At 56.4% G+C, this 17,901-nt stretch overlaps 1 protein-coding gene across 9 annotated transcripts in view; it reads right to left on the reverse strand.

Moving 5' to 3' along the window:
- Positions 1–625: 625 nt before the first annotated feature.
- The window catches only part of ST3GAL3 (ST3 beta-galactoside alpha-2,3-sialyltransferase 3), a 216,366-nt gene continuing 199,090 nt past the window's right edge, over positions 626–17,901 (reverse strand). For 8 of the 9 annotated variants that reach the window (XM_029083372.2, XM_029083371.2, XM_029083375.2 and 5 more), the window contains 3 exons: positions 15,214–15,360; positions 11,626–11,772; positions 626–1,634 (listed from right to left, as the gene is read on the reverse strand). In XM_029083372.2, the coding sequence (XP_028939205.1) occupies positions 1,545–1,634; positions 11,626–11,772; positions 15,214–15,360 (384 nt within the window). In that variant the 3' untranslated portion in view covers positions 626–1,544. Of the gene's footprint in view, positions 1,635–10,037; positions 10,139–11,625; positions 11,773–15,213; positions 15,361–17,901 lie in introns of those variants that run through there. The other variant, XM_029083374.2, reaches the window with a different exon arrangement.

The raw sequence follows: 17,901 nt of genomic DNA on the forward strand, positions 1-17,901 counted from the left end.
GAAGACTGTGCTCTGGCCCTGCTGCCTCCTTCCTCTGGATGGTCACCCAGACCAAACAAGTCTGCTCTCTGCTTCCCCAGCTCCGTGTAACTGCTTTCTCGGAGGAGAGGCCCAGCTGGTGGCGGGAGCGGGATGTTGCCCCCGCCCATCCACGTTCTGTTTCTCCATAACCCCAGGCAGGCCGCGGGCAAGGTGCTCCTGGGACTCGGCTGAGAGGGGCAGGGCCCGGAGACCGAGAGCCCAGGGCTTGTCTGCTGCCCTGAACTCTGATCTGGGGCTCCTCTCCACCCTGCGGCCTGGGCAGAGGCCGGCAGGGGCCGGGGAAAGGTTTGTGCCTGAACGCTCTGCCCCCTGCCCCATCTTCTCCCAGCAAGCACCCCGCCCACACCTCCCCCCTCACTCTGCTTTTCTGATTCTAGATTGGGAGTCCCCGCTGCTGCCGAAGCTTTGCCCTGGAGGACCAGTGGACGGACACGAGAGCAGCGGCTGCATTCCCATCCCTATCCCCAACCTGGGGTCCAGCAGGAGGAGCAGCAGCATCCAGCCAGGGAAGTTCTCGGATGGTGGGCGTGGGGAGAGTTTTCCCCGGGCCGCCCGCCCCTAGCTGGCAGAGACCAGTCTGATATCAGGCTGGCAACACTGTCATTATTCATTCCTCGTTAAACACTGATCGAATTTCCATTCTTAACACTTATTTCAAAAATAAATTATCCCTCCCCCCGCCCCCCCCCCACCACTCACAAAATAAAATACAACACACACTGATGGAAGAATCCATATCCAGTATCCCCTGGGCCCTATCTCCCAAGCTCCTCGCCTGGGTTTAGCTCAGCTCTCTGCCAGGCAGGAGTAAGGCCCAAAGCCTGCCCGTCTGCCCAGGGACCCGGCTGCAGGCGCTCCCCGGAAGATCCGGTGTAGGCCGGGTCTTGGCGGGGAGCCACCTGGCTCTCTGGGGGGCAGAGAACGGTCGGCCTCTGGTCTGTGCGGGACAGGGGACGCGGCGGTGGGTGGGGGTCTCTCGAGAGCTGTGAGAGGAGCTGAGGCCTGCTCAGCCCGCTGAGCCCCAAGGCTTTTAAGCGATAGCAGCACCAGTGCTCCCAGAGCTTGTGCCCGGGCCCGCCCTCCTCCCCCCCCCGTATGCCCAAGCTGGTGGGGCAGTCCCTTTGGGGGGGGCGGCCACAGCCACCAACTCGGGGCCCCGCTCCGCCCCAGAGGGGACCGTTTTGGCACTTGTCTTCCTTCCTGCCTTCTTTGCTTCCCTCTGCAGCCAGACAGCATCTCATCACAAGTTCATTCCTGGTAGGCCAGACCCAGACGTCCGCCGGAGCCGGAGGTAGGGAGGGAGGGGCGGGACGGGGCCTCCGCGCCGGAGGCTGCAGAAGCGATCCAGACAGGCAGGTCTCGGTCCCACCTGGCCCGGAGCCCCTTGGCTGCCCATATTCCATCTCCTTCCTCCTTGGGCCCGGGTCCAGGCCCGGGCAGGAGGTCCTCCCTCTCCGTTCCCTTGGCGTATGGGGATGGGGGCGCCGTCTGCTGGCCCAGCCTCAGATGCCACTGGTGAGGTCAGCGATCACGTGGGCTTTCACCAGCTTCCGCAGGAACTCCTTCTCCCGCTGGATGTTGTGTGTCCAGGACTGGAAGCAGAGATGGGAGAAGGACCGTTTGGCGGGAGCCCTGCCCTCAGGCCCCCCCTTAAAGCTCAAGCGAAACGAGCTCCTCCCACAGGCCCGGGCTCAGTTCCCCAGAGAGGGGGTGGAGGGTAGGGCTGGCTGGCTCGTGACGGCCGGACTTCGGGCCACGGCTAGAGGGACAGGCAGGCCGGGGGCAGAGGAAGGAAAGCTCCGCGGAAAATTGAACCATTTGGCTTCCAGGGAGTCCTCCAGCTTACGCGGTGGCTCGTCCCCTGCTACTTCCCAGCTCGGCCTCTCCTTCTCCTCTCACCTGCACTTGGTCTCAACTCTCCCCCTCACCCCACCTCTTGCTTGAGCTGTTCCCCTAGCCCGGATCTGCTCCCCCAGATCTCAGCTCTCCTCTTCAACACCCCCCCCAAAATACCACCTCTCTCAAGAAGTCTTCCCTAACTAATTCACAGCAGCCTAGTCACAATAACTCCCAAATCACCCATAACATTTCTTTGTGCTTAAACTTCTGTGTAGATGTACCTCTGTTTTTATAATCATTCAGCTCTTTCAACGTGATGCAGTTATTACTTCTATGTGCTATATCCCTGTTCTTCCTCCTACTCTTTGTCAGTAATCTGTGGGCAGGGAATGTGTCTGTTTATTGATATACTCTCCCAAGCATTTAGCACAATGCTCTGCATACAGTAAGGGCTCGATTGACTGTCTCCCCCATTAGAGCGAAAGCTCTTTGCTTCATTATGCTCTCCTGAGCACTTACTTGGTTCTAAGCACTGTACCAAACAGTGAGGAAGATATAAAACGATTAGATCAGCCACAGCCTCTGAGCTGTGTGGGGTTCACAGTCTAACGGCGGGAAGGGGAGAGGTGTTTAATGCCCATTTTAAAGATGAGGAAATTCAGGCCCAGAGAAGTAAAGTGACTTACCCGAGGTTGCGACTTACCCGAGGTTTTAGAGCAGGCAAGGGATGGAGCTGCTCTTAGAACCCGGGTCTCCCGACTACCAATCCTGTGTTCTTTCCATTAGGCCCCGCTATTTCTCTCAGTACAGTGTTGATTACAGGAGGGAGCACCCTCTCTTCTGCTAACACTCAATAACCTCGTTTTTCTCTCCTGATTCTAATCCTACCTCTCCAGAAGCTACTCCTTTTCGGTCTCTTTCACCGGCTCTTCTCGGGCTTCTCACGGTTTAACTGTGGGTGGCCCTCAGGGCTCTGTTCTGGGTCCTGCTGTCTTCTCACTTTACACTCAGTCTCTTTAGGAGCTCATCTGCTCCCATGTCTTCAACTACCACTTCCACCCGGACGACTCCCAAATCTGCCGCGCTAGGCCTGACCTCTCTCCTTTGGCAATTTCACTTCTCCTCTTGCCTCCAGGACCTCTCCAGCATGGATTTCCTGCTGCAGGCACCTTAAATGCAAAATGTGTGAAACTGAACTCCTCACCTCTTCTCCCAAATCCCCTCCTCCTCCTCCTAACTTTCCCATATCACCGCCTTCCCGTTTCTATTGTTACCTATGCACTTGAGTCCTCCCCCACTCGGTCCTTAGGGACTCACTGCACAGTACTTCTGTAGAGAGCTCAAATCTATGTAGCCTCACCCTACCGATAGTTTATTATAGTGTCCGACTCCCTCCTGCTAGATTATAAATTTCCCAAGGGCAGTGATCTTGTTTACTAATTCTGTTGTACTCTCCCAGGTGCTTCATATGATGCTCTGCACAGCGTATGTGCTCAATAGAGACTCTTGATTGATTGCTCTCTCAAATCCCCCACCGCAGTATTATCTCGACTGCTCCCTCTCTTTCAACCCCCCCCTTTCAGTCTGTCACTAAATCCTGCCAGTTTTCCTTCCTCATTTCCAGGATCTGCTTAACTTCTCTTCCTCCTCTCTTCCCCCACCAGACTCCAGCCCACCCTATCGCGTCCTCTCCAGATTATCTTCTCCCTGTGCCTCTTTCACGCCTCTCCCACCTCCAACCTCTAACTCACACCCTTCCTCCTGCCTGGAGCTGCCCCTTCAAATCCACCACACCACCCCTTCTCCATCTTTAAAGCCCTTCTGAAATCACATCTCCTCCAGGAGCCCTTCCCAGATTAATTTTCCTTACCTCAAATACCCGGAAGGCACTTCTACCCTCACAACCAGGGAATGAAAGTTCCTTACTATTTAAGCACTTCTTTAAGCACTATTTAAGCACTTCTTCCTCCTGTCTCTACAAAGTTTTAGTGTCTTTCTCCCCATTTAAATTGTAAACTCCTCGAGGGCCAGGACCGTGTCTATTAACTGTTGTACTCTTCCAAGGATTTAATCCAGTGCAGTGCTCACCATCGGTGCTCCGCCAATAGGTCTGATTCCTGCACACGCGGGAGGTGCTCAATCAATATCACTGATGGGCTGAGTGAAGAAAATGGCTGCTGGGGGTTGAATGTGAGCTTCTGGACCCTCGCCCCGCCCCCACCGTCTCCCCCTGGGTTACAGTAAGGCAGGTCCCATGACCCTGTTGCCCCCATCTGCTGAGATCCTCTGGGTCCAGTCTCGGACCTCCCACTGGGACCGGGCCTGCTCTCCCTAAAGGATGGGATCTGATAGACCCTGTTGTCCTTGTTTCCGCTGTGGTGGCCTCAGGGGGTGTGAGGATTCTGGGGAGCCGGGGCAGAGAAGGCAGCGAGTGAAGGCCAGAGCCGTGCCCACTGGCTTTCCCGAGCACCCGCTGCGGCCCACCCCAGGGAAGGCTGCCCGTTGATTCTGTACCCGGTAGCGGGAACTGTGGGGAAGGGAGGTGGGTCTGCACTCCCCTGCTGCTAGGCTCAGCCCAGTATCTAGCATGCAAATATAGGCATTTTGCGTCTTTCTTTTCCTGTCAGTATCTCCTTTCCTGCCCCTTTTCTCCTCCCACAACTTTACACACATGGCCACCGGCCCCACCCTGCCCTCCTGATAGCCCCGGGGACTCCCAACCCACTTTGATTCAATCAATTAAAGCCACTGTAACCTTCCCTTTCTGGACATCTGCTTGGCCCGCCTCACCCCATTCTCAGGCCCCATCACTGTCTCCACCCTCATCTGCCACCTCGGGCTGCCTGGGCCACGGTCCCTTTGTTGAGCGGAACTGGCAGTTAGCTCCGGTGCCTACCTGCTTCTCCCTTCTGCCCAGGGCAGCCAGTCTGCTCCCGGCTCCTGGTGAGGGGAGGGTCGGGGAGCGGGCTGCGGGAAGAGCCCATGGAAAGGTCAACTGGGGCTAGGGGGAGGGGAGGGCGGCTTCCACCTGTTGCCACGGGGGCACCAGCATGGCAAGGTTGTGGGGGACAAGGAGATGGTGGGGCTGTCTTGACCACTGCTAATTTGACCTTTTTTTAAGCTGTTCTTATTGTCTGCAGTTGATTCTCCTTGCTGCATGGGTCTGATGGATTTTCTGATATTTTCCTCAGCATTCGGTAAGCTCTCAATTTAGGAATAACAATTGTAATAGAATAATAATAATTTGTAGCGTTTGTTTAGTGCTTACAATGCGTCGAGCACTGTACTAAGCGCTGGGAATAGGTGGAGAGTAATCAGATCTGACAGCATCCCTAAGTAGGAGGGAGGACAGGCACTTAATCCCCATTTTACATATGAGGAAATGGAGGACCTGAGAAGTTAAGTGAGTTGTCCAAGGTCACAAAGCAGGCAAGTGGCAGAGTGGGGATTAGAAGCCAGGTCCTCTGCCTCCCAGGCTCTTTCCACTGGACCATTAGATACATTCCTAGCCGCGATCCAAGAGGCTGGAGGCCCGGGTCCTTTTCCATGACTGATGTGTTCGGTGGCTCTGACTCCCCTTTTCCAGGCCTTGGTTTCTTCAAGTGAAAATGGGGGGCAGACTCCCACACTCTCTCCTGGGCTGCCAGGCCTGGTGCTGTGCCTTATTTTGATTGGCTCGGGGCAGTTCTCACCCTCAGAGCACCAGCAGGCCCCTCCTGCACTAGGAACCCGTTCTCACGCTCTCCCCTAGTCACAGACACATGGAGAAGCTCCAAGCAACCCCTCCCCTAAACGACCTGTCTCGAGACTCGGGGCTGCCCGGCACAGGACCCAGGCGGGCACTTCTAAAGGAATCTCCGCTCTTGGGGACGGGGGAGGAGCCCCGCTGGGAACCGATGCCACCTGCCTCCACTCTGGAGATAAACGTTCCCTCCCTGACAGAGGAGATAGAATCAATTTGCAAGTATTGGGAACAGGAGGAAGTGCAAGGATTAAACTGGCTGAGAAGGGAGCTCCCAGCATCTGGGGGAGCCCCCACCCTCCGCAAGCCCGTGCCCTACTTGCTCCTGTGGGTCCTCCCAGGTGGCGCACTGGAACCTGGGAGGGCAAATGGGGCAGAAACGCTGTGGCAGTGGGGCTCAGCCCACTGCGGGACCCTGGTCTTTTCCAACTTTTCAGACCCACGGGGTCCGTCCCAAAGGACGGTCCTGTCAGGCTCCGTCCCGGTGGCCCCCAGGTCCCTTGCCAAGCCAGGGCAGAGCCTCTGGTTCCCGGAGCGCTCTGACGCTCACCTCTCTGCCTAGGTCCCTCTCACCTCTAGCTATTACTGAGCATCGACTCCGGGCAAAGCAGCCGCGGGATCCTCTTCAGGCAGTCTCTTCCAACACAACAGGGTCTGAGTGGGAGCCAAAGTCATTCAGGAAATGCTGTAAGCAGAACAGGTTCCTGGACCCTAGGGGCCCCCATCCGAGCCGACATGCAAATGATTGCCAACCACTTGGCCGAGGCAGCTGGGCGTTCCGCGCCAACATTAAGTACAAAGAAAAGCAGGGAAGCCACGTACCCCGAACCCAGGATCTAGTTGGGGAAAATAGAGCTAAACCCTTTCAGAATTCTGCTACTTAGGCAGGAAACTGACCCGTAGAGCATGGATAAAGGGAGAGACCATCAGGGTGGTCCAAGGCTACAGACCAAACCTGGGTCTAGGAAACCGCAGTGCTGTCCCAAAGTGTAAGCTCACTGTGTGCGGGGAATGTGTCTGCCTACTCTTGTACTGTACTCTCCCGGATGCTTAATACAGCGCTCTGCACACAGTAAAAGCTCAATAAATACAACTGACGGTCCAACCTTCTTCATGGCTTAAAGACACCCTCCAGCTGCCCTTAGCTGACTTGTCCCCCCCTCCAGACTGTAAGCTTGTTACAGACAGGGAACTTGTCTGCTAATTCTGTGTAGTGTTCTCTCCCAAGTGCTTAGTACAGTGCTTGGCACATAGTAAGTTCTGTAAATTCTCAGTAAATACCACTGATTCTTGAGTCATTCTATCAATATCACTTTATGGGCTCTTCCCAATCAATCAATCAATGGCATCTGGAGAAGCAGCGTGGCTTAGTGGATAGAGGATGGCCCTGGGAGTCAGAGGTCATGGGTTCTAATCCCAGCTCTGTCACCTGTCTGCTGTGTGTCCTTGGGCAAGTCACTAGTTCTCTGAGCCTCAGATACCTCGTCTGTAAAATGGGGACTAAGAGTGTGAGCCCTATGTGGGACAGGGACTGTGTCCAACCTGATTACCTTGTTCTACCCCAGTGCTTAGAACAGTGCTTGGTACTAGTACCATTATTATTATTCATTGAATGTTTACCGTGGAGTGAGATAGGATCAAAACCAAAAAGGTCTTCAAACTAATTCAGTCTCCTAGCACTGAAGCCAGGAAAAGCAGCACGGCCTAGTGGAAAGAGCACGGGCCCGGGCATCAGAGGACCTGGGTTTTAATTCCGGCTCTGCTACTTGTCTGCTTTGGGATCGTGGGCAAGTCTCTTAACTTCTCTGTGCCCCAGTTACATTATCTGTAAAATGGGGCTTTAGATTTTGAGTGCTGTGTGGGACAGGGACTGTCTCCATCCAGATTATCTTGTATCTACCCCAGCGCTTAGCTCAGTGCCTGGCACATAGTAAGTGCTGAACAAATATCGTAAAGAGGAAAAAAAGTTTTGCACCCCTCAAGTCAGCTGTGTGGGGTGGGACACAGGAGGAGAACAGACAATAGTAGGATACTGAAACAGCTGCTGTACGGCAAGTGGAATTTGAAAAATTATTATTATAATCATTACTACTAAAAATAATAATAATTGTGGTATTTGTTAAGTGCTTACTATGTGCTAGGCACTGTATTAAGCACTGGAGTAGGGACAAGCAAATCAGGTTGGACACAGTTCCTGTCCCACATCAGGCTCACAGTCTTAATCCCCATTTTACAGATGAGGTTACTGAGGCACAGAGAAGTGAAATGACTAGCCCAAGGTCACACAGCAGTCAGGTGGCAGCGCCGGGATTAGAGCCCAGGTCTTTAGGATTCCCAGGCCCGTGCTGTATCCACTAGGCAACCTGCTTCTCTTAGGAATTTAGGAAACATCTGAAGGATTCAATAGATAACAAAGCCTCATAAAATGCTGCATCTGAGCTGGGAGTGGATTCCCCCTGAGGGTGGAGGGGCTCTTTCTGAGCAGGAGCTTTCGGAAGGATGGACAGACAAGGAGGGAACGGTAAAAACAAGGCCAGAAGCTACCAGCAAAAGTCCCGGCAGGGAGTGCCAAACCCTCCCACACACACTCGGCCTTTTCCCTGGCTTGGAAGCCCCTCTCCACCTCAAAGCCTCCCTGAAAGCCCACCTCTTCCCACACACTTTCCCAGATTAATTCCCAAATTATACACGCGTCTCGTAATCATCCTCAGAATTTCTGTATTAACCCTCACGCACCTGTTCGTTCAATCATTTCCTTTGTTGACTCTTACCGTCATCGTAATCAATGGTATTTGAGTGCAGAGCACTGTACTAGGCACTTGAGCGTTGTAGGCAGTTCAATAACTACTATCACCACTTTATCCGCAAGCTCCTTGCCCTTCTCTGTCTTTTTTCCACCTCTGCTCTAGCCTTTCCTAGCTCCAGCATGGCAGGCGGTATCCAAGGTGTGGACATTCCACGGTTTTATATAGCGGCATTTCCGCTACTAGTCACGATCGTCCTCTGGCCGCCCGATCCCATCTCCAACTTTCTCAACTACTTTGACCCCTTTTCTCACATTCCTTCTCTCTTTCTCCATCCCTGTACCGGTCCCCAGGGATTTCCATATCCACGTGGGCGTTCCCGACCTTTCCGCTGCCGGTTTCCCCTCACTCCTCAACTCCACCGACCTCCCGCTCCACCCGGCCTCACCCACTTACCAACTTGGACCCGCGTTTGATCTCATCATCTCTAGTTACTCTACAGTCTCCAAACCCTCCGACTCTGAAATTCCCCTCTCCGACCATAAGATCCTCAACCGCCCTTCTCTCCCACACACCGATCTTTTAACCCCCTCCAATCTTCTAGCCGTCACGTCCCCTTTGCTCTCCCAACCCAATCTACCCTCTCCCGATGCACAAACGAACACCGCCCTCTCCGCTGAACTCCCTCCCTTCGCTTCCCTGTCCCTCTGCCGATCTCATATTCCCAACCCCCAATCCTTGACTGGATCAGCTCCCCGGAATGCTTCCTTCACTCCCGCCCGGGGCCGTGGCGTCAGAGTCACAGTTTTTGGTCTGCATCCGATGAGGCCCGGCCCCGTTGGCTGCTTTAGCCGCTTCCGTTCTCAGAGCCAGGACTTTGAGGGCATAACTGACTCTGAGAAGTGTGGCTAGGTGGAAGGAGCAAGGACCTGGGAGTCGGAGGCCCTGGGTTCTAATTCCGACTCCACCACTTGCCTGTTGTCGCTTCTGTTTCCTCATCTAGAAATTTGTAATTAAATTCCCGTTCTCCCTTCTAATTAGACTGTGAGCCCCAGGTCGGGCAGGGAGTGTGTCCAACCTGATTATCTCGTACCTACCCCCACCGCTTTGTACAGTGCTTGACATGTAGAAAGCACCTGACAAATACTACTTAGTAGTAGTAGTAGTATAATGATAATATAAGATTTATCTGCTTCTCCCCGGTGCGGTTGCTGATGCTGAAACTAACTCCCCTGCGCATTTTGTGCCCCCTCGCCCTGCAGCCCCACCCTGGACCCACCGTGTCGACGCCAGGCACCAGGCTCCAAAGCACCACCTTCAGGTTTGGAGATTTCTCTCTGCGCTCTCCTCCGGTCCCTTGGCGAAAGTCTTTCGCAACACCCAGGATTGTGAAAGCATTTATACTTTTCCCGGAACTCATCTTCCCACCCCAAAATCCTGTCCTCCATCCAATCTTTGCATCACTGTAGACAGCACCACCATCCTCCCTCTCTCACAAGCCCATAATCTTGGCACTGCCCTCAGCTCATCTTTTATACAACCCACGTATTCAATCTGTCATCAGAGCCCACTGGGTCTCCGTTCACGACATCACTAAGATCGTCCTTTCCTCTCCGTTCAAACTGCTGCCGCAGTGATCCAAGCTCTTGTTTATCTTGCCTTGACTGCTGCATCAGACTCCTTGCTGCTCTTTCTGCCCATCATTTTTCTAAAAACACATTCAATCCATGTTTCCCCACTCCTCAGGGACGTCTGGCGGATGCCAATCCACCTGAAACAGAAACTCCTTTCCATCAGCTTTAAAACAATCACCTTACCCCCTTTTATCTCACCTCGCCGATTTCCGACTACAAACCACCCCACAGACTTCACTCCTACAATGCCAACCTACTCGCTGTACCTCGATCCTATCTTTCCGCTGACCCCTTGCCCACGTCCTGCCTCTGGCCTGGGATTCCCTCCCCCTTCATATAATAATGGTGGTGTTGATGGTGTTCTTCGTATCTGACAGACCATCACTCTCCCCACCTTCAATGCCTTACTCCCCATCCCAGCCGCACAGCACTTATGTACGTATTTATTTATATTAATGTCCGCCTCCCCCTCTAGACTGTAAGCTTGTTGCGGGCAGAGAATATCTCTGTTTATTGTTATTTTGTCCTCTTCCCAAGTGTTTAGTACAGTGCTCTGCCCACAGTAAGTGCTCAGTAAATACGATTGAATGAAGTAATTAATTAAAAGCACATTTCCTCTTCTCCCACTCCCTTCTACATCGTCCTGATTTGCTCCCCTTATTCACCCCTTCGTCAGCCCCAAGGCACTTATGTACACATCCGTAATTTATATTAATGTCTGTCTCTCTCTCTCTAGAATATCAGCTCACTGGGGGCAGGGAATATGTCTACCAACTCTGTTATATTTGTGCTCTCTCAAGTGCTTAGTACAGTGCTCTGTACAGAGTGACCATTCAATAAATACAACTGATTGTAAGCCTGTCATTGGGCAGGGATTGTCTCTATCTGTTGCCGAATTCTCCATTCCAAGCGCTTAGTACAGTGCTCTGCACATAGTAAGCGCTCAATAAATACTATTGAATGAATGAAGGAATGGATTGATTATAAATTATTTATATTACTGTCTATCTCTAGGCTGTGAGCTCGTTACAGGCAGGGAACCAATCTACCAGGTCTGTTATATTGTACTCTCCCAAGCGCTTAGTACAGTGCTCTGCATACAGTAAGCGCTCAATAAATACAGAGCCTGACTGAGCCTGCAAAATCTTTGTGGGCCCTAGCCCCTGGCACTTCCCAGTGCTTACTCCTCCATCCAGAAAAGTGGCCATTTCTCTCTGTGTGTCTTTCCTGCCGACGACGGAGAAGCAGCGTGGCCTGGTGGATAGAGCCCAGGCCTGGGAGTCAGAGGACCTGGGTTCTAATCCCAGCTCCGCCACTCGTCTGCTGCGTGACCTCGGGTAGGCCACTAAACTCCTCTGTGCCTCAGTTATCTCATCTGTAAAATGGGGATTAATATCGAGTCCCATGAGGGACATGGACTGTGACCAATCCGATTAGCTTGAATCTACCCCAGTGCTTATCAAATACCATTTCAAAAAAAATACCTTCCATCCATGATTCCGTGGTTTCTTTAAAAACCGACAGAGGAGCCTTGTCCGAGGCCTCAGAAAAATCTGAGTCACCGCGTCGTCCCCGCTCAGTGAGCCGCCCCCCACTGAGACGGCAACTCCAGGCCATTTCCTACCTCCTTTATGGCAGACATCTTGATGGCCTCGTAGTAGTGCAGGGGGGTGTTGGGCGAGTTCATGTCATAGCCGAAGCCGGCAACGGCCACCTCGTCGCAGTTGTGCAGAGCCATGGTGATGGCCACGCTGCCCAGCGTGGGGATGTTCTGGGGAGAGGAAAGCGCGGCGTGAGCGGGGCAGGCGCTCTGGGCCGTCCATTCGGGGGGCTGCCTCTGCTTGGGTGTGATCCGTGGGGATGCCAGTGGCCACCTGTCCGGCTCTGAGCTGCCCCTAAAATCTCTGGGGCCTGTTCCATCCTGCCTGCACCCAAATGACAGGCCCTGACCTGGGGAGAGGGGGCTTTCTCGGCTTTGGCCAGGGTTGGGGCGCAAAGTCGAGAGGACGGCAGAGGCACGAGGGGCTAGAAAACCTAGAGTCACGCGCGTGCACAAAATGGAGCCAGAATATGACTCCCCCACCAGGCCTGACGACCCGTAAGGTGGTCCGTGCTCTCGCGGAGGGTGGAGGAACAGGAAGGGAGGCGGTAGGCAGCCTCCGAGTTCTACCCATCGTGCCACCGTCTGGGTACTCCTTGAGTTGCCGACCCTGGGAAGTCGATATGGCCTAATAGGAAGAGTCTCAGTCTGTCCCGGCTCTGCCACTGGCCAGCTGTGCGACCCTGGGCAAACCACTTACCCCTCTCTGGGCCTCATTCATTCAACAGTATTTATTGAGCGCTTACTATGTGCAGAGCACTGTACTAAGCGCTTGGAATGAACAAGTCGGCAACAGATAGAGACAGTCCCTGCCGTCTGATGGGCTTACAGTACTCCATTGGGAAAACGGTGATTCGGTACCCCCTCTTCCTCCCTGTTAGACTGTGAGCCCCACATGGGACTAGGGCTGTCTGATGATCTTGTATCTATCTACCCCAGTGCTTGGTACAGTGCTTGGCACACAGTAAGTGCTTAACAAATACAGAAGTACCTCTTACTCTTCTGAGCCAGAGGCTGTAGGGGAGGGAACAGGGCTGGCATTCTGTCAGTGGAAATTACCGCGGCTGCTTTTCTGATCACGTCCCGGGGCTTCCCTGTCATCGGACGGAGGCTGGTTAAACTCCGGTGGTCGTTCTGGATTCGGCCCACCTCCTGAAGCCGCCTAACTGAAGGAAAGGGCTCTGGATCCGGTCCGTCCCGGGGTGGGATCCGGGGCGGGGGGCTCCACGGGAGGGGCAGGCTGGGCGCCCGAGGTAAAGCCGGCCCTGGGCAGGGAGGTTCGGCTTGGGAAGGGTCTTGGCTGATGTAGGCAGGGTACCGGCTTCACCCAGCTCAGCTGAGCCCGTGCCCTGCCCGGCCCAGCCCACAAGCTCAGAGTCAACACTGGCTTCCCCCTCCACCGGCAGCACCCCCCACTCATTTGGGGATGTCCGTGCACACAAACGGACACGTTTACATGCACACTCGGCTGTGGCCGGTTCGGCTCCGAGTTGCGGCCGGGGAGCCCGGGGCCCGCCGGCGCGTGCTGCCGCCCTTCTGCTCTCCCGGCCGGGGCCCCACCCACCCCGTCACGTCCCCGTGCGGAAACCAGAAACCAGGCCCAAGTTTCCTCCTGGCTGGGCGAGTCCCTCTCCAGAGGCCCAGACCCTCCGCCTCCGTTCCTGGCGGCCCCGGCTCCTCTCTGACCAAATGGAAAGCACCTCGGGGCCCTACAGTTCTCCTCCGCACCGTTATTGGAACCCAGATGGGCCAAGACGAACACCTGAACCTCCTCCGGGCCGGAGGGCCCCCGGAGATGCCGGGACGGCTTCCTGGACCCCAGGGGCGCTCCGGGGCCTACCTCTCCCCTCGCACCCTGGCTCAGACTGGGTCCATGCAATCCCCCGTAAAGCCAGTCGGCCTTCAAAAGAGGAAACCGAGGTTTCCTCACTTCCACTTCCCCAGATGCTCGGCAGCCCCCTAGGGCCAACGGTCGAATGGTTCGTACTGTTGGCGGCGATCTGGGTCGCCCCCTACTCGGTCTGAGCCATTTCTGGTGCACCCACAGGCGATAGAGGGGCCAGTTCAGGCTGGGGCAGCTCCTCTCCAGCAGCCCACCTCAGGCAGGAGTGAGAGAGCGAGTCACAGGCTAGTCGGCGGGGTTCTGGGCTCTCGGCGCCGAGCTCCGGCCCCCGCTGGACGAGGGAAGGGGTGACCTCACCCTCAGAGGGGCTGACCCACGGCCCGCTGCCTCGGTGGAGGACCTCCCACGGCAGCTCTCCGGGTTGGTTCCCCGCCGGTGCTCAGCGGGGCTTTTGTGGAGGTGGTTATTCCACCAATCAGGGCTCGGAAAAATCTCTCCAAGGAAACTGCTGCCTGGACAACCAGAAGAAAGCTCAGCGGTCAGAAAGAACCTCTGGGAAGTGAAGGGGGTTATCAAAGGAGAGGAAAACGTGACTTTTTGTGCCACTAACTCCGTGAGGGAGAGAAGGAGATGCTAGCCCCCAAACCAGGAGTCGGAGACCGACGGGGCTCTCTCTCTACGATGGAGAAAACCAGGCGGAGACCCAGAAAGCCAAAGACATGGGCACAGAGGTCAAGCGAGAGCCTGAGGGAGTGAGGGAGAGCCAGGAGAGTAGAGGCCCCGCGAAACCCGGGCCAAGGAGCACAAGCCCTCCCGGGCCTCTGGGCAAGACCAAAGGCAGCCGGTTGTTGCCCGGTCCTTGGGCAGGGCAAGGAGAACCATCCGGCTGGCCTCCCATGTGCTCGCCAGCCCTCGGGAACGAGGCTTCTGGATCCCAGCCAGGCCACCAGCCCAGGCCCAAACCAGTCAGACGGGTCCTGGGACAGAAAGGGTGGACCGGCCGTGGGAGTCACGGGAGGTAACCCAGTGGCCCGATCTGAGCTGCTCGGGTTCCTTCCTGGCCTCTGAGGGCCCCTCCTGCCAAACCCGGGACACGGCCGGGAGGGACGGGACCCCGGGTCTGAACCGCTTTCCTCAGCGACAGAGGCAGAGCAAGAGCCCAGCACATGCGTGCGTGCCCGCACGCACCACGCGTGGGCATCTCGGCGGCTCCAAAGCCAGGGGCTCACGTTAATTAGGTGCAGGTTGGCCAGACTGAGTCGTTCTTGCTCTTTCCGTTTGACTTCTCTCCACACCACGGCTGGTGTCACTTGACCTGCAAGGGGTCCGCCCCGTGGTGGGAGGGTCCCACAGGGAGCGCTCCCAGAGGACAGCCGGGGTGACCTCCGGGCTGGGCCACCACCTCCCCGGTTAGGTCGCCCGGCAGCCACCTCCACCGCCCCAATCGTTCAGGCGAGGGGTTCACGCCGTCCTCGGGATGCTACCCTTGGTGCGGACCTCTGGTTTTGGATGTCCCCGACCGTACCCGGCTCAAGGCCCCGGGGCCGTTCTGATGGAGAATTCCCTGCCGGAGCCCCCGTCTCTTTCTGGAGGGTCCCCAGGAGCCTGGCTTCAGCTCCCCGGCCAGGCGACGGCAGCTTGCTGGGGGTCTGCCTTGGGGGTCCTGCCTCTCTGACCAGCCACCCGGCCTCTAGCCCTCGTGGTGCCGAGGAGGGGTCGGGGTTCTGCCCCGTCTCCCCCACCTGTCCTCCCGTGCGCCCGCCTCTTACCCCTCTTCCCATCAGGCCGTTGTTGAAGGGAAGTCCGATGAAGCTGAAAGCTGCCTCTTGGATGAAGTAGGGGTTGAGGATGCGGATCTCATGAGGTTCTTTCGGGACGCGGGTTGCTACCGACTTCCAGAACCCGTCCGTGGCGCTCTGCAGACACAGACAGACACAGACCCGTGAATCCCGGGGTCCCCGGGGCCCCCAGACTCCGGCCACCCCTCCTGGACAGAGCCGTTAGCAGGGGAAGAGACGGCTCTTTTTCCTGCTTGGGCAGTTGCCTCAACTGTAAAATGGGGATTAACAGTGTGCGCCCCACGTGGGACAGCCTGATTCCCTTGTATCTACCCCAGCGCTTAGAACAGTGCTCGGCACATAGTAAGCGCTTAAGAAATACCAACATCATCATCACCAGCGTTTCAGGAGGCCAAACCTGGGGCCTTGCGGTTTCCAAGATGGCCATTTCTCTCTGGAGGGACTGACAAGGCCTCCCCAGCCCTTAGTGGAGGGGTCCCGGGCCCTTCACTGAACTAAGGAGGGGTCCCCCAATAAAGGGGCAGAATGTTAGGCCCAGCAGCCGCGCCGACCCCCAGACTCACTCCCCTCTCCCTGGCAGGTTCCAGCCTGCTCGTCCGGGCTGGACCCCGTCGGAGAGGGGGACGTGTCCGTGGGGCTCCGGACCTTACGGGCTGGAGGTTGGTCACGACTGGCCGGTGTGGGGACCTAGAGCTTCAGCCTCGCTCCTGGGGATATGCCCACGGCTGGCAGTTTCCCTCCCTGAGGGCAGACCCTCTGCCCCCCGGGCACGAGCAGGCTTGGTCGGGATGGCGAGAGGATGTTTCTTTTCCCAGAGAGATTTCACATCTGTTAGAAAAGAGGGGCAGGTGTTATCCCCATTTTCAGGAGGAGGAAACTGAGGCCAGGAAAGCTTAAGTGACTTGCCTGAGTTCACATGGTGGGTCGAGGGCAGAGGTGGGACGAGAACCTGGGTCTCTCGTCTCCCGGTCTCGTGCTGAACTCGCCACTCCCTCCTCTCCCACACTGACCGGCTGCCCAGCAGGAAAATGGGAAAATCCGCCAGTTCGCAGCTTTGTGCCTCCTCTCTGTATTTACCTCGACCCAGGGACCCACCTGGGGCCCTTTTCCACTGCGGCTTTCCTGCGGGAGCTGGGCTCTTGGGAGCGGGCCCTCCCCCGACCGCTCGCGGGACAGTTGAAGCTGCCGAGCGGGCACCTGGCTGCCCCTCTGCCAGGGGCCAACTTTCCCACGGCCGGAGAGGGAAAAGGTCGAAGCTACACACAGCGATAGGCTGGGCGGGAAGGTGGCACGAGACCCCGGGCTCCGCCTCTGAGGTGGCCATCCCAGCTGCTTCCTTCCAACGTGCCCCGGGAGGTGCCAGCCCAAAGCCCCCCCAGGCACAAAGGAGGTTTCTGTCTCAGCAGAAGAGATGGCCTGATTGGAGAGAAGGTAGAGGGAAACCACTGACCCTGCCCTTTCTCGGGAGAGATCTGGAACGGGAAATGCGACTGAAATCCGAATCACAATGCAAAGGCAATTAGCTGCTGCCTCTGGCTGATAAAGCCGGAAACAGAGGGGAAGGCAAAAAGCAAAAAAAAGAAAAGGGGGGGGGGGGATAACTGGAGAGACGGACGAGACAGGTGCCCTCCCCGCCCCGCATACAGCCCTGCCATTCTTCCTCCTCCTCCCAGCGAAGCCAATGGTTGGATCCCTGATAGCCCAGCCCTAGCCCGCCTCAAAGAGTCGAGTCCGGGGAGGTTTCTGGCCCACCACCGGTGCTGAGCCTAAATTCCCAGGTAACTTTTTGAAGTCTAGAAGGTGGGGGCTCCATCGCTCCCCGGGGCGGTCGCCACACCCCAGGCCGGCTTCCAGCCCCGGGGAGGCCCCACCTGAGCCCGGAAATGACAATCGGGCCAGCGAACAGGCTCTGGCATGTGCTGAGCACTGCATTGGGCGCTTGGATGAGCAGGGGAGGCAGCCCCCTTGGCTGGACAGAGACAGAGCCACGTTTGGCAAGAGGAGGAGAAAGAGGAGGAGATAGATGCCCTATCTGGGTGTGCGGAGCACTGTACTGAGCACTCGGGAGAGTACAGTATAACAATAGACACATTTCCTGCCCACAATGAACTTCCAGTCTAGAAGGGGCAAGACAGACATGATTATAAACAAATGACAGATATGTACATGGGTGCTGTGGGGCTGGGATGGGGGCTGGACAAAGGGAGCAAGTGGGAGTGGGAGAAGAGAGGGGTCACCGAACGGAGCCCCGCCGCCGAAACCGGCCCAGATGCCCGCCCGACGGCCAAGCCTGGCCCAGGCCCACCCCGGGAGGAGGCGAGGTGCCAACGCGGCGGGCCCGGCTGTAGCGGAAGGATGGGAGGTTGCCTGGTGGCTCCCCGTGCCCCATCTCGGCAAGAGGAAGGGAAAAGGGATGGGGAGGGAAGGGAAGGACGCTAGATGTCAAGCTGGAAGAACAAAATCCAGAGGAGACAGGGTATGGGGTTGGGGTGAGATATTGCCCGGTCAAAGGCAACACCAACCCCACCGGAGGCCGGAGCCCGGGGAACTCAGGGAGATTAAACTCCGCCGGGGTTTAAACACAGAGCTCGGCAAATGGGCACCAAGCTTGGCGACAGAGATGTGGAAGCTGCCGGAATTGGCGCTCTCTCTCTCCGG

Source organism: Ornithorhynchus anatinus, chromosome 18 (assembly GCF_004115215.2).
Source record: "Ornithorhynchus anatinus isolate Pmale09 chromosome 18, mOrnAna1.pri.v4, whole genome shotgun sequence".
NCBI lineage: Eukaryota > Metazoa > Chordata > Mammalia > Monotremata > Ornithorhynchidae > Ornithorhynchus > Ornithorhynchus anatinus.